This window comes from Fusarium phalaenopsidis, assembly GCF_050370095.1.
Source record: "Fusarium phalaenopsidis strain FUZ10S chromosome Unknown contig_32292, whole genome shotgun sequence".
Classification (NCBI taxonomy): domain Eukaryota; kingdom Fungi; phylum Ascomycota; class Sordariomycetes; order Hypocreales; family Nectriaceae; genus Fusarium; species Fusarium phalaenopsidis.
Genome location: NW_028145410.1, coordinates 4,185,226 through 4,198,898, shown reverse-complemented (window position 1 = coordinate 4,198,898; position 13,673 = coordinate 4,185,226). Strand labels below are relative to the sequence as shown.

General features: G+C 50.8%; 4 protein-coding genes across 4 annotated transcripts; 2 read left to right on the top strand and 2 right to left on the bottom strand.

Annotated features, from left to right (window-relative positions):
- Window positions 1-2,848: 2,848 nt before the first annotated feature.
- Window positions 2,849-3,658, bottom strand: LRP88_05550 (uncharacterized protein; the record flags this gene model as incomplete). Its single annotated transcript, XM_083242101.1, has 1 exon — window positions 2,849-3,658. The coding sequence occupies one exon, from the start codon at window positions 3,656-3,658 to the stop codon at window positions 2,849-2,851; it is 810 nt and encodes a 269-aa protein (XP_083103249.1).
- A 2,401-nt stretch (window positions 3,659-6,059) lies between these two features.
- On the bottom strand, window positions 6,060-8,742 carry LRP88_05549 (glycoside hydrolase superfamily; the record flags this gene model as incomplete). The annotated part of the gene is made up of 4 exons (XM_083242100.1): window positions 6,060-6,761; window positions 6,839-7,488; window positions 7,537-8,554; window positions 8,617-8,742. The coding sequence occupies 4 exons, from the start codon at window positions 8,740-8,742 to the stop codon at window positions 6,060-6,062; spliced, it is 2,496 nt and encodes an 831-aa protein (XP_083103248.1).
- A 750-nt stretch (window positions 8,743-9,492) lies between these two features.
- On the top strand, window positions 9,493-11,260 carry LRP88_05548 (uncharacterized protein; the record flags this gene model as incomplete). The annotated part of the gene is made up of 5 exons (XM_083242099.1): window positions 9,493-9,670; window positions 9,722-9,775; window positions 9,830-10,146; window positions 10,200-10,518; window positions 10,569-11,260. 5 exons carry the CDS (start codon window positions 9,493-9,495, stop codon window positions 11,258-11,260), a joined length of 1,560 nt encoding a protein of 519 aa, XP_083103247.1.
- A 175-nt stretch (window positions 11,261-11,435) lies between these two features.
- On the top strand, window positions 11,436-13,565 carry LRP88_05547 (uncharacterized protein; the record flags this gene model as incomplete). The annotated part of the gene is made up of 3 exons (XM_083242098.1): window positions 11,436-11,600; window positions 11,673-12,677; window positions 12,732-13,565. 3 exons carry the CDS (start codon window positions 11,436-11,438, stop codon window positions 13,563-13,565), a joined length of 2,004 nt encoding a protein of 667 aa, XP_083103246.1.
- Window positions 13,566-13,673: the final 108 nt, after the last annotated feature.

The window sequence follows — 13,673 nt, the reverse complement described above, 5'->3', positions numbered from 1 at the left end:
CGAGGCTACCAAATGATAACCTTCCTACCAATCCCGATGCTCAGCCCTACCGTGGCCACGAAAGCGATAACAGCAGCGGAGAAGGAGGTTCGATTCGATCCAGGAGCAGCTCTGCATATGAGTCAATCGAATTGGGATACCTAGATTTAGTCGTCCCTGAAAGCATCGACACCGACGCGAATTCATGTCGGAGCGTATCCGCCGATTCTGAACTGGAGAGGCTGCAAGGCGCCACCGTCGACCTCTGTATAGCTTCACCCAGGAACCCAAACAGCTCCTTTCCCATGGGGAACTCTGGACGAGAAAATACAGCGCCATCAATGAGATCTACTCTTCTTTCATGGCTGCAAACATGTGATGACGACCACGAGGAATGCGTCGCTATAAGAGAAGCTCGAAATTCTATTGGTGCTGAGGCAACACGTGCGTCTCGAATGATTCATCTCAGAGTGGTCGGTGGCCAGCTGCGCTTGCGACTTTGTCAGCCTTATGACAGCAGCCAACCATATACTGTCCTCAGTTACTGCTGGGGGGGATCCGATTTATTGAAAATGACCCCTGGAAGCTACAGCGATTTTCAAGACGACATCCCTGCCGGTGGGCTTTGCGAGACGATATGGCAGGCCGCTCGAATAACATATTCCATTGGAGTATCGTACATATGGGTTGACTCCCCCTGTATAATACAGGGCGATGTTGAGGATTGGGCTCGCGAGGCGCCGAAGATGGTAGGGCACCCCTGTTCCCATCCTTCATCTTGCTTAACATTTCTTCAGAAAGATGTCTATGCCAACGCATACCTTACCATTTCTGCCTCTGCACTGGGTAGGAATGGATGCTACCCTCACAAACTCAGAGAGTCACGCCATGCCAAAATTACATATTATGAACATGAAATGAGGCTCATTCCACAACCTTCGGATGCCGCTAATTGGAACATGCTGAATGAACCTCTCCAAAATCGCGGTTGGACCCTCCAGGAACGACTACTCTCCCATCGCGTTCTTTACTGTTCTAAATTTGATTACTATTGGCTGTGCAGGGAGACTGAGGAGTGCGCCGCTCATAGGTTTGCTTCCGACTTTTTCGATTGTGATGGGCTTGATTCCAATGAGCGCGTCCATGTCGACTTTTTGTACAACCTCCCTCTTCTGCTTCCACCAAGCGCGCAGCCAACCCAAGCTTTGATTCTCTGGTACAAGATGCTTCTCGACTACTCAGCTCGCCTGCTTACGGAACCGACCGATAAGTTACCTGCTATCGAGGGAATCACTCAGAGATTCAAAACGTGGATCACATCCGATTGTTTGCATGGTCTCTGGCAATCTGATCTTGCTTACGGTCTGATGTGGCGCCGACGTAGAAGTTACTTTGAAGTTGAGTCTTTCTCTACCGAAAACCCATTTGATCCCTCCTGCGACAACCGTCTTGTCCCTGGAAGAGGGCCATCATGGTCCTGGGCAATCATGGATGGCTATCTGGAGCAACTTGGCATCTATCTCAAGCTTCAGATGTGGAGGATGCGTCAAGACGATCACCAAGCTCTCGAGGCATCTGTGACGGTCGCAGACCAAGACGAACACTCCGTGTATCCCAGCTCCACCAGCATTACCAACCCTTGCTTGCTCAAAATCCGCGGCCAGTTGCTGGCCTTGAAGTATGACTGCGGCAGCGAAGAATGGAGAGAGGGTATGCCATATTGGCAACTGCAAGATCCCCAGCCTGGTGACAAAGTCGAGGTGGACTTCACGGCAGACGACCCGAGTTTCGATCCAAGCGAGTATACATCTGGTCCCGAGCCGAAACTCTATCTTCTCCCACTTATCGGCCTCATGGCTATAGTTGTCACGCCAACTGACAGACGCAACGTCTACCGGAGGATCGGACTATCTAACGATATGGATTTAACGCTAATTCATATGATGGACTGCTTTTCTTCTAATCATTCATTAGGATCCACCAGCACATATGATCTCACCCAAAAATCATCTTCGGGTGGTGATGGAACTGAAGATGAAGACGCGCCGGCGCTTGAGGATAGTGACGAGGAACTTGAGAGTGATAGCAGGCATGAGTCGAACAGCAGCAGGGCTCACTCTGGGCCCAGTAAGGAAAAAGCCTCAGCTAACAGCGCATCTGACGGCAGCAACGTTAGCCAGGATGAACCTAGTCGAGGGGAACGTGAAAGTGGCAGTGGATCAGAAGAACCGTTGCCGTGGGAGGAGCAATACTCTCCAAGTGCTAAATTCTCTACAATTTTCTTATGTTAAAATCAAGATAGGTTATGCGACGGAGGTCAGCGGGAATGTTCTTATTGCAAAGTAGAGATTTAATCTATGTATTGCTTATGTTATTTTTCCTAAGGCTGTTACCTCCATTCTTTCTAAGCTGCAATATAGCCTTCTTATTTTAGTTTAGTTTATCTTATTTGATAAGGCCATTTAAATAGGCTTAGCTGTAACTAGGATTCACAGCCTCTATCATGTCTCATTTTCAGTCCAGTATGGCCCAAAGCTCCTTTTTCAATCAAAATTCAGGCATATCTTCCCTCGAAGGCTTCGCTCTTTTTGAGAAAACCATCCATAGAGATCCTAAAGCCCTCTGTCAAGCCGTTGCGTTTCTACCGGCGAGGCTACAGCGTGGGCTGACGACATAAATCAACCTTGGTATTTTTGAGCCTCTTTTCTGAGTTATTTCGTGCCTATCTACTGTAACTTGGTGTGGGCTCGCAACTGGCGCTTCCCTTGGCCTCATTTGTTTGTTAAGTGCCGTGTACAGTTTCACATTTGCCCTACTGGCCATACTCAAGTGGTCTCTGAGCTATTCTTTACTGTGGGCTTGGCAATAATCAGGTTCTTCTTTGCATCAGATCATGACACTCTACCGCAAGCCTCCTAGATTCTGCTGAAAGATACTCCTCATCGTCGCTCAGCTGCATGAACGTGCTCTTCCAATGGTCCCAAAAACCAGCCATGGTGTCTACCATAACATGCTTCCTGGCGACCTTGCCCCTACGGCCTCTTGAAAAGGTTTGGATGTGTTCTGGCTTCATCTCCGCTATCAACTTGGGTCCGGCGACCTTAAGCCACGCGTGAATCCCAGTAATGACGATATCTAGCCCGGGGCGCCCAGAGCATACCTGGTTTATAACCTCGTAAGCCCAAACATCTGATACACCTCCAAGATTGCGCAAGTACAGCTCTGCCTCGACTGTTCCGACAGCTTCAAAGTGCTGGCGTAGCTCTGTTTTCCTGTCACCAGAGAGCGATTCCTCCTCCCAGGTATCTGTTCCATAAACACCAAGTCTAAGCAGATCGGTCCACATGGATGCGAAACCTGGAAGATCCACCCAGTTGATGCCTGCTTCAGGTGGAAGCGCTTGAATTGCAAAGAGCAGATCATACAATTTGTCGCGGTCGGCAGCAAGCTCAACGGGGGCTTCGCAGAGTAGGGCCATCAAGCGGCAGAGCTCGCCCTCTGGATCAGCTTCTTGTAGAACTGGTTTGGTTATGGCGGTTGCAGCTTCTTGGGCCGTGATTTTGTTGTTAAGGTAGTCGATTAGGCATATCGCTTCGTCCAGGTGGCAGCCGTCGCCTGCATACAGCTCCTCCTTGGTGGGCGCAACTTGCGACAAGATCCATTCTTCCCTGGTGGACATTATCCGATCTGTAGAGTCGGGATTTGGCATGAAGCAGATGCTCTGTCGTGATCATCCAAGCTAGGCGTGTCTTGGCAAAGGGAAATCAGCAAGTTGGGAATTCAGTCATCCAGCAATGACGTGGTGCAGTTTCAAGGCAGCACTGCCGACCTTTATAGCCAAGGTCCCACTAGGCCACATCGGGCCAGCGGGAAGCAAGGAAATGCCGTTCGTTATTGGGTGTTCAGGCCTGTTGTTCTTTATTCACTAACAACACTACGCACCATTAATTCTTTTTACAGGCAGTCAATGCTATGTCAGTTGCTCGCTGTTGAGCTTATCCGAAGCTTTTGAATCCAGTCTTGACAGCGTATTAAGGAGCTGCGTCAGGTACGATCTTGATCGTGTCCTGATAGTCTCATTGTCGACATTCTGAATCACTTCAAGCAGAGCACTTCCGACCCTTCGAAACCGTTCGACCTAGACCATGGGCATAAGTATTTCGGGTGGGACATTGCTTCAATGTTGATACTCACAGTTGGCTCTCCTTGAACCCGAAGGCAGAGAAGAGGGGCCCTGCTCACCTCGACGAGAAATTCGTGGATAATCTCGGTCTTTTTCATGGCTAGCGTGAGGTCTTGGTCATGTAGGCCCATGATGTCGGATAACCCGTACTCGATCGCCTGTTGAAGAAGGACAAGGTGGAAGCAATGAAGCCCCAACATGAGGTTGCTGCGCTGGACCGAGAAAAAAGCCCTCTGGAACGTAAGAACTTCTTTGTCTTGAGAGAATTCGAATGTGTCAGGAGACTCGAACCATGGAGGGAGCTCATCGACCATGCTCGTGAATTCCAAGAACTGTCCTGTCATTTTCATCTTCTTTTGTCTTTTTGCATCTGGCTCGTAATGGGTTTCTTGACGAGCGTACTTGCGCATTGAAGCCATCAACCCAGCTGCCGATGCCCAAAGGCGCCGTGTCAAGTCATAACCCGAGAACGCGCGATCCTCAAATGGGTCATGATACCTGGGTTGAGTCTTGTCAAGTAATCCTGGTCCTCCTTCTCCAAATGGATCTAGGATCATGTCCCCATCAAAGAGGGACTCTTGCAGCACAAAAACCCTATTGCGCATCAAAGAAGCCGCCTGATCCGATACGTAGAGATGCCAGAACCGAAAACGCAGTAATTGTGTCTCGATGGGGTCGCTCCGCCTGACGTCTCGCTCGTCGTAGAGGCGCATGCGTTGCGCAAGAAGCGCAGCCTGGCTGGAGATGCTCCATGCGGCTCCTGTCTTCCCTGTGGTATGCTGAAGAGCGGTTGAGTGAAACATCCTTATAAGCAATGAGCTTGAGTCAGGATGCTCTAGGTCATAGTCTTCATAAATATAGAGCATATCTCTTGATGCCCGTAGAAATAGCTGGACTACCAAGTGGCGATATGGGAGTAGCGTTTGAGGCATCATGGCAGAAACAGCCGCGCATACCGCTGTCAAGCTAGCAAAAGCCCTCATACAACGCACAAGTTGCTGCTCATCGCTAGTCCTAAACATGGATGAACTGGACTGTGCTGAGAAGAGTTCCACATTTGATTCCCGAAGGCTCTTCTCGTGAACAATCGGGCAGCATGGGAAGCCATATTGCATGTAGATGTCGATGCAGGAGTCCACAACGTCAAGCATGGAGACTGATGACAGAACCGAGTTGACTCTGGTAACAAGCATCTCCCAGATCATCTGTGGATTGGACCCGAAAGGCTGTGATGGGTTGCTGGCGTCAGAGCCTGGTGAAAAAACAGGAATGTTCGGTGAGGGCCATTCCCGAGGACTGTATCCCGATTGAAGATCCGCTGTTGATGGCGTACTAGGCTGACCTTGACTGTGATCCTCTCGGAAAAGATGACTCCGAATACCACCTTCATTAACCATTTGTCGTGACGGATGTTCAAGCCTCTCTGGTAGGCGCGCAACTTTTGGCCCTCGTTTCCTCGGTATAATGGTATACTGGCAGGCAATATTGGAAACACAACATGTTCCGCATGGTTGAGTTCCGTTGCATTTGACCTTGCGTCGCTTGCAAGCATCACAAGCCCTGGGTGGCATCTTGAAGTCGGTAGTTGGTGAAGACGAATGGGGAGACAAAGAAGGCGGCGAAATCCCCTCAAATCCCCCTAGGAGAAATATGAGCTAAAAAATATGGATCCGAGCTTGGCCGGATGTGGCAATCCTAAGCCCTGGCACGAGTGATGGCATGACAGGTGACCTGGGGATGAGCACGCACATTGTATGGTTGCATATGAGCATGCATTTCCAGATGTTGGAGTAATTCCATTTCTCCATTCAACGTTCCATGAAAAAGCTGGGAAGTGGAGGTGGAATCAGGATCATCTTCAGATTGTCCAACTATAGCATCTACCCTCAACCAAGTACTAAAGGCCATTCCACGTAAAGTTCTTGACCAATTCAATCTCTTCACGAAGCAATTCATCCTTCGGATCCGAGCTTCTGGCAATAATAACCTCAAACACTCCCGCCTCTGCCAACCACTTGCATTCCAGCTCGCTCCAGAAAGACAAGGCGTATTTATCCAAGGAAATCGTCACCTTTTGGGACTTGCCGGCGTCTATCCAAACCTTTTTGAATGCCTTGAGTTCCTTGAGTGGCCTTGGGGCCGTGCTGGTCTTGTCAGTCATGTAGAGTTGAACAACTTCGTGTCCACCGCGGTTGCTGGTGTTGGAGACTTCAACCGACACATCGAAGGAGTCTGCTTCAAACAAGTTGACCTTTTCTGGTACTTGCGGGTTTGAATACTCAAACTGGCTGTAAGAGAGACCAAACCCAAAGTAAAACAGTGGTGTGGTCCGCAGCTTTTCGTAGTAGCGATAACCTACGAAAACGCCTTCTCCATAGTGAATCTCCCTCTCGCCCTTGCCAAAGGTCAAGAACGCAGGCGTATCTTCGAGCCTCTTGGGGAATGTGAGAGAAAGTCGCCCACTGGGGTTGGTATTGCCGAAGAGCACGTCGGCGATTGCGTTGCCTGTCTCCTGGCCGCCAAACCAGGCGTGAACGAGTGTCGGGGTTTCATCGAGCCATGGCATGAGGATTGGGCAGCCTGATTGGGTTACAACAACCTGATGGCAATTAGTTAGAAGTTTAGAGAAGGCTGTTGGTGAAGGAGACTTGCCGTGTTTTTGTTTGCCTTGATAACCGCTGCAATGAGCTCGTCAACAGCTGGCGGCAAATCAAGCGACTTGCGATCAAGAGCCTCGCTCTCAAAGTCGCTGTTTAATCCAGCGATAACAATAGGCACGTCAACCTCGGAAGCTAGCTTGACAGCCTCTGCAAGAGCAGTAGCAGGATCAATCTTTTCACAGCAGCCAATTCTCAATCCGCCGCAGTTGAGCGCCCCCACTCCCGCGACAGCAGCTTCGTTCTTGAGATAGACTAGAATCTTGTATTGCTTCCCTTGCTGTACCTCGATCTCAGCAGTGACTTCCATGCTAGCTTGGTCGAACATGGGAGTCTGCAGAGTCTTTTCAGGCTGACTGGTATACAGGTCGATCTTTTCTTGGCCGTCGACGAATAACTTGCCTTTACCGAGGACGCAAAGACCAAGTTCAATCGTACAGGATTTTGGCGCAGTATAGATGGTCTTTGCTTGGAGCCAGTATGTCTTTGGTACTGCTTCTGGTAGGTTGTCGGCAAAGTACATCTGGGCCTGAACAGTGGTGACCGAGGCGATAGGCTCGACCGCAGGGTTGAGCATGGGGTCTTCCTTGTACCAGGAGACAAGGTATCCGGGCTCAGTGCTTTTGGGTACAGAAATGTCCTTTGACAACTGAGGAGTGAAGAGGTGGGCTACTATTAGTTAGTTACTGTCTAGGGAGGTGTTGTAACGATACTTACCCTGGCATCCGATTGCAGTCTTGACATTCTCCGATCCCACAACATCGATGATGGCTTCCAAAGGTCTGCTTACGTAGTGCGGCGTCAAATCAGCTGAGCCGCCTCCACTGATGGCTGGGTTTTCAACAGCAGGTCCGATCAAACCATAAGTCTGCTTTTTCTGCGAGTCCAAGGGGAGGACGTTGCGCTCGTTCTTCAAGAGAACTATCGCCTCGCTGGCAACCTTTCTACATAGATCTCGCTTGCGCTGAGTATCTCCGACTTCTTTCGGGGCGTCATCCTTCCAAGGATGGACCTTGTTGATGAGCTTGAGAAGATTTCGCACGCTGGCGTCGATCGTAGGCTTCTTGACCTTGTCGCTCATGACGGCCCAACTGAGCAAGTCGCCTCTCCACCTTGACGGTCCTGGCATTTCCAGGTCCATACCGGCGTTGAGGGACTCAGAGGTGCTGTAAGTGCCAAACCAATCGCTCATAACGAGTCCATCCCAACCCCAGTCCCGTCGTAGGATCTGATTGATCAGCCAAGAATTCTCAGTGGCGTGGATGCCATTGATCTTGTTATACGCCATCATGAAAGCCCATGGGCTCGCATTCTTGACGGCTAGCTGGAACGGCAGGAGATGCATCTCGCGCAGAGACCTCTCTGACGCTCGAACATCGTCCTCTACCGCCATACTTGACTGATCGTGCGCGGCGAAATGCTTGATCGAGCAAGCTACGCCATGGCTTTGGACACCATTAACGTATGCGGATGCTATGGTTCCGCTGAGCCAAGGGTCCTCTGCGAAGGCTTCGAATCCACGACCGAGAAGAGGAGAACGTTGGATGCAGACTGTTGGAGCTAGCAAGACGTGGCACTTCTTCTCTTTTGCCTCGGCCGCCAATAGCTCTCCGGCTGCGTGTATCAATTCGGGGTCGAATGTCGCTCCCATGGCTGTGGCAGAGGGGAGAAGCATGCCGCGAGGGCCGTTGAAGAAACTCGTACCGCGAACGCCATGAGGTCCATCGGAGGTCTGCTCAATAGGCACAGCAGTTAGCATCATGCGACCAACGGGTCGAGATGTAGAAATGCACATACCGTGATTCGGGGAATGCTGACACGATCATTCGCCCAGGTGCCCCATGTATCCTGCCCAGCAAGAAGCTTGACTTTCTCCTCCAAAGTCAGCTGCTCTATGGCATTCTCGACATTGATGAGAAACATGCTCGGTGAGTATTGATGAATGAAAGGTGCAAGGCTCAAAAATCGGATGCCCCTGCAAAAGTGGTGACGAGAGAATGAGGAGGTAATGCTTCGGTCAGCTGCCCTGCAGCTAGCTTGTTATAATGGCCCGCATACCGGGATTCAATAGCTCTCGTCTGCCGAAAGGCCCGGGATGGCTGTCATGATCGCTTCATCTCCTCATCCAGCCATGATCAGTCAGGGATCCTGTGCCTTGGCCCACATAGCTCACCCCTCAATTCCTGCGCGGAGAAATCCCAAGACGACCCCCAATTTCCCGGTAGCGCCGTTTCCAACCAATAAGACAAACACACACGACTCAGGAAGCAACTGTGCTAGTATTACGCCGCGGCGAAACACAGAAACCCCGCGGGAGACGCTGTCAAAGCTTGTCTGGCACGCATCCGTGACCTCTCAACTTTTTCTGGCTCATGTATTTTCAGAATAGTTTATCCTCGTTTCATGTCGTCTGTCCCGGAAAATCATATCATCTGGGGATTAGTGCGGTCATGAGCTGGGGCCCCAGATTTTCTTCTTGGCCTAAGCTCGGTTGGTGACAGCCTCATGATCTCTCTTCGGTTACCCCTCGGCTTTGAGCATATAAGGACTCCAAGGCTCCTCTTGCCTTCAAAACGGCTCATCTCTCACGGAGAGCAAGATCAGCACTCTTCCCTTTGATCAATTTCATCACCTTTCACTACTTTTGGACTCTGTTTGTCCATTGGACATGCCATGGCCAAACTCGAGGAACATGAACACCATACGGCATCTGACGCCATGGTCGAGGATGCTGCACCTCCCAAGATTACTGACCTTCTTCCTGACTATGGAAAACCTTGGTACAGGGTTCCGCATCTTCTGAAGTTGAACGCTCTCCTCCTCGTTCCTCTTCTCACATCTTACGTCTCTGGTTTGTGATCTCAACCGACAGCACCCGTTCTACATCTAACCCTTAAAACAGGATTTGACGGAAGTTTATTGAACGGCATGCAGAGTCTACCCTCTTGGAATGAAGGTTCGTTGAAGCAAAGAAAGCGATACCTCTAGGTGCTAACTCTCCTGGTCCCAGACTTTGACAACCCCTCCGGAAGCATTCTCGAAATCGTTTCGACCATTCAGGTCATTGGCGGTATCGCTGCTTTACCATTCGCCCCAATGCTCGCCGATCGGCTGGGTCGCCGCCACGGAATACTGATCGGATCTCTCATCATCATCGCTGGCGCTGGTATCCAAGGTGGCGGTAGCAGCATGGGCACTTTTCTTGGAGGCCGTGGCTTGGTTGGCTTTGGCAGCAGCTTCATCGCTGTTGCTGCTGCACCAATGATTGGCGAACTGGCATATCCATCTCATCGCCCGATTATCACTGCCATCTACAACACATCATGGGCAAGCATTCTTCATCCTCATAACTCCAAGTAAGGATACTAACTGGATGGTAGTATCTGGGTTCCATCGTCGCCGCGTGGGTTACCTACGGAACCTTCAAGATCCCCAACAGCTGGAGCTGGAGAGTTCCTTGTATCCTTCAAGCTGCTCCCTCTCTGATTCAAGTCGCTTGCATCTACTTTGTTCCAGAAAGCCCCCGATGGCTCGTTGCACACGACAGGCCTCAAGAGGCACAGAGAATTCTCAGCAGATATCATGCTGGCTCAGAGGAGCCCAATGAACTGGTCCTTGCCGAGATGAACGAGATCACTGTCGCTATTCAGAACGAGAAGCTCCAGAATACTGCCTCGTATATGGACTTCTTCAAGACTAGTAGGCCCCTTGAACCGTTGCTGCGTATGACTTTGCTAACGAGACTAAAGATGGAAACCGTCGCCGCCTGTTCATCTGCATCTCTGTCGGTTTCATCATTCAGTGGTGTGGAAACGGCCTCGTCTCTGTCTATCTCGTCCAAGTCCTCAAGTCCGTCGGCATCACCGATCCCGAAACCCAAAACATCATCAACGGCGTCCTTCAGATCTTCAACTATCTCGTCGCCATCACCTCGGCCTTTTTCGTCGACCGCTTCGGCCGTCGTGGCATGTTCCTCTTCTCACTCGCTGGAATGACACTGGCTTTTATCATCTGGACCGCCATTTCAGCCAAGAACGAACAGCAGCACTTCCAGAACAAAGGACTGGGCATTGGCGTGGTCACCATGATCTTTATCTTCTTTCTGTTCTACAACATCGGCATGAACCCCGTCCCTATGGCCTACCTCCTGGAAGTTCTTCCCTATACCCTCCGTGCCAAGGGACTCACCATCTTCAACATCTCTCAGTTCGCCAGCTCCGTCTTTAATGGATTCGCTAACCCGATCGCTCTCGAAGCTATTGGATGGAAGTACTACGTCGTGTTCGCATGCCTGCTCGTCATCTGGTTCTTCTTGGTCTACTTCGCTTACCCTGAGACACGCCGACTGAGCTTGGAAGAGGTTGCGACCCTTTTTGACGGGGAGGATGCTATGCGCGAGATGGATGCAAAGATCGTGTCCGAAAAGCAAGATCAGATGTAAGACAGATATTGTAGCACATATATAGGAGGACAATTCGGGTCGAATAATCATGGCCATGCATGGCCTTATTCTGCTGAGAAAGATCGCCTTTTCGCGTGAGCTTATGCGTATACCCGACCATCTGACTTGAGCCCCTTCTTTGACTCGTACCCAACATCATCTGCTGGTCAAGATCATGGCCACCATCGAGAATTTCGAACTGGGACCGCTCAAGGTCAGAGGAGCTGCCGGCGACGATCCCATCGTCGACATTGAGTTCTCTTCGTCAACGCAAAAGGTCCTGATCGATGGTGCTATAGATCTCTGGGCATTATCAGCCGCCTTACACCTCGAGGCTGAAGTCTACCCAAAGCCCAAATTCGACTTCTGGGTAGATGTCTCGTTGTCAGACTGAGTGAAGTTCAAGCTTCAGGCGAAACTTACCGGTGATATTGACTTCAAGGATCGATCATCACTGACAAATGCTGATTTTGCAATCTATGGCCTGATACAGCAGCATATCATCGATAAGATCGTTGACATGCTTGATAAACAAATCAAATCTATGCGCGATCACGCAGACTTTGACGAGACCAAGCGAATACTGTCGAATAAGGAGGATGAGCTCAATGCATCTGTTCAAGAAGCTCGAAACCGCCTTGACGAAGCCAAACGGAACTGGGAGAACAAGGAACACGACATCATCTCAGCATTGGGTCGTGCCAAGTCTGAGGCGCAGAGCTACAAGCAACAGCTCGAAGACAATCTCGCTGCGGCAGAAAAGTCTTACGCCAGCGCCGTCGTCGCTGCCATTGCGAACCTAGATCAAGCTCGTCACGACGCGGCGGTCGTTATTCATCTAACCGAGACAGACCTTCAGCGAGCGCAGTCTCAAAGCGAAGAGGCGATCCGCCAGGCGCAGAGCGATCTCAATCAAAAGCGTAATACCTTCAAACTCATTTTTGGTAGCGCTCGCTCCGATCTAGAGCAGACGAGGAAGAGTTTCGACGAAGCGATTATTGCGCATGATACGACCACGAAAGATTTGGAAGACCTTGACCGCCGTCTCAACGAAGCATCTCTCCTGGACATGCCGATTCTTCTGGCGGAGAAAGCAGTCAAGGCTGCAGAGCAAGTCGTCGCGGGTGCAGCTCTGGAAGCCGCCAGGGTCGTACTCGAAGCCGCAGAGCTGGTCATTCAATGGTCAGAATTTATCGCTGTGGAGGCTGTGATTGCTGCTAGTGAAATGGCATTGGACAACCTGGTAAAATCTGAGGCCGCTTTGATGAAAACAGCCAGGGCCGCTTTTGATGAGCTCAAGTGTCATCAGGAGGACATCATGCAGCGCGCAGCTCAGGCTTTGGAATATGCCGAGAAGAGCTCTCCTGAACCGGAAACCTCCACGCAAGCCAAAGCCTTGCTCGCAGACAGTAAAACAGTAATTGACTCCATGGTCTCGCCCTCGGAGAAGGCTTTCAACGAGAGGTAAAAGTGTGCAGAGTACCTTGCCGTGGCGACAGCCGAGAAGGCTCTGGCAGCCACCCAGAGCAACACGGTTGAGATCGAATTGGCCCGGCAGGCTTGCGAGCTCGCCGAGCAAGACTCTTCCAGCTTCGCCGACGACATTCTAGACGTGGGCCTAAACATTGGCAGGTGGATTGCCAGCGCTGCGGCAGAACTCATCAACATCACCAATATTGAGTTCTTGGGATCAATCTCGAGCCTTGTCGCGGACGGGCCGCCCCTGATCGTCAACGTGCAAGGCAAGCTGCTCGGCCAGGACATAGACCTTCACATCAACTGGCAGCCTCACTTCAACCTGGCCAAGTTCATCAAGGCAATCTTCAGCGATCTGTGGGAGATGATCAAGAATGCGGCTGGCAAGTTCCTCGATGAGATTGGCGCCAAAATTGTCGGGTTGGCCGAGAATATCGCCGAGGCTGTCGAAGAGCCGGCAGAGGAGATTGGAGAGGGAGTTGAGAAGGCGGCCGAGGCAATCGGCGAAGGAGCTGAGAAGGTCGCTGAAGCGATTGACGACGCCGTCAGCGATGTTGCCTCCGCCCTTGACGACGCTGGAAGTGCAATAGGTCACACTGCCGATGATGCTGTCAACGATGTCGGCTCGGCCTTGAATGATGCTGGGAGTGCAGTAGGCCACGCAGCTGACGACGTTGCGTCGGTGGTTGAACATGCGGCAAGCGATGTTGGGCACGCCGTTGAGGATGTCGCCAGCGATATCGGAAACGCCTTCAATGATGCGGGCAATGCTGTCGAGAATGTTGCAAGCGATGTTGGAAACGCGACATCGGGCTTATTTAGTTGGTAGCCACTGCACGTTCTTTATCCAAATTTCAAGTACATATTCATGTTTCAATCTTCTCCAAATCAAGAGAGTAGATGTAATACTACTCAAGGTTAGGATTTGTTGAGTTTG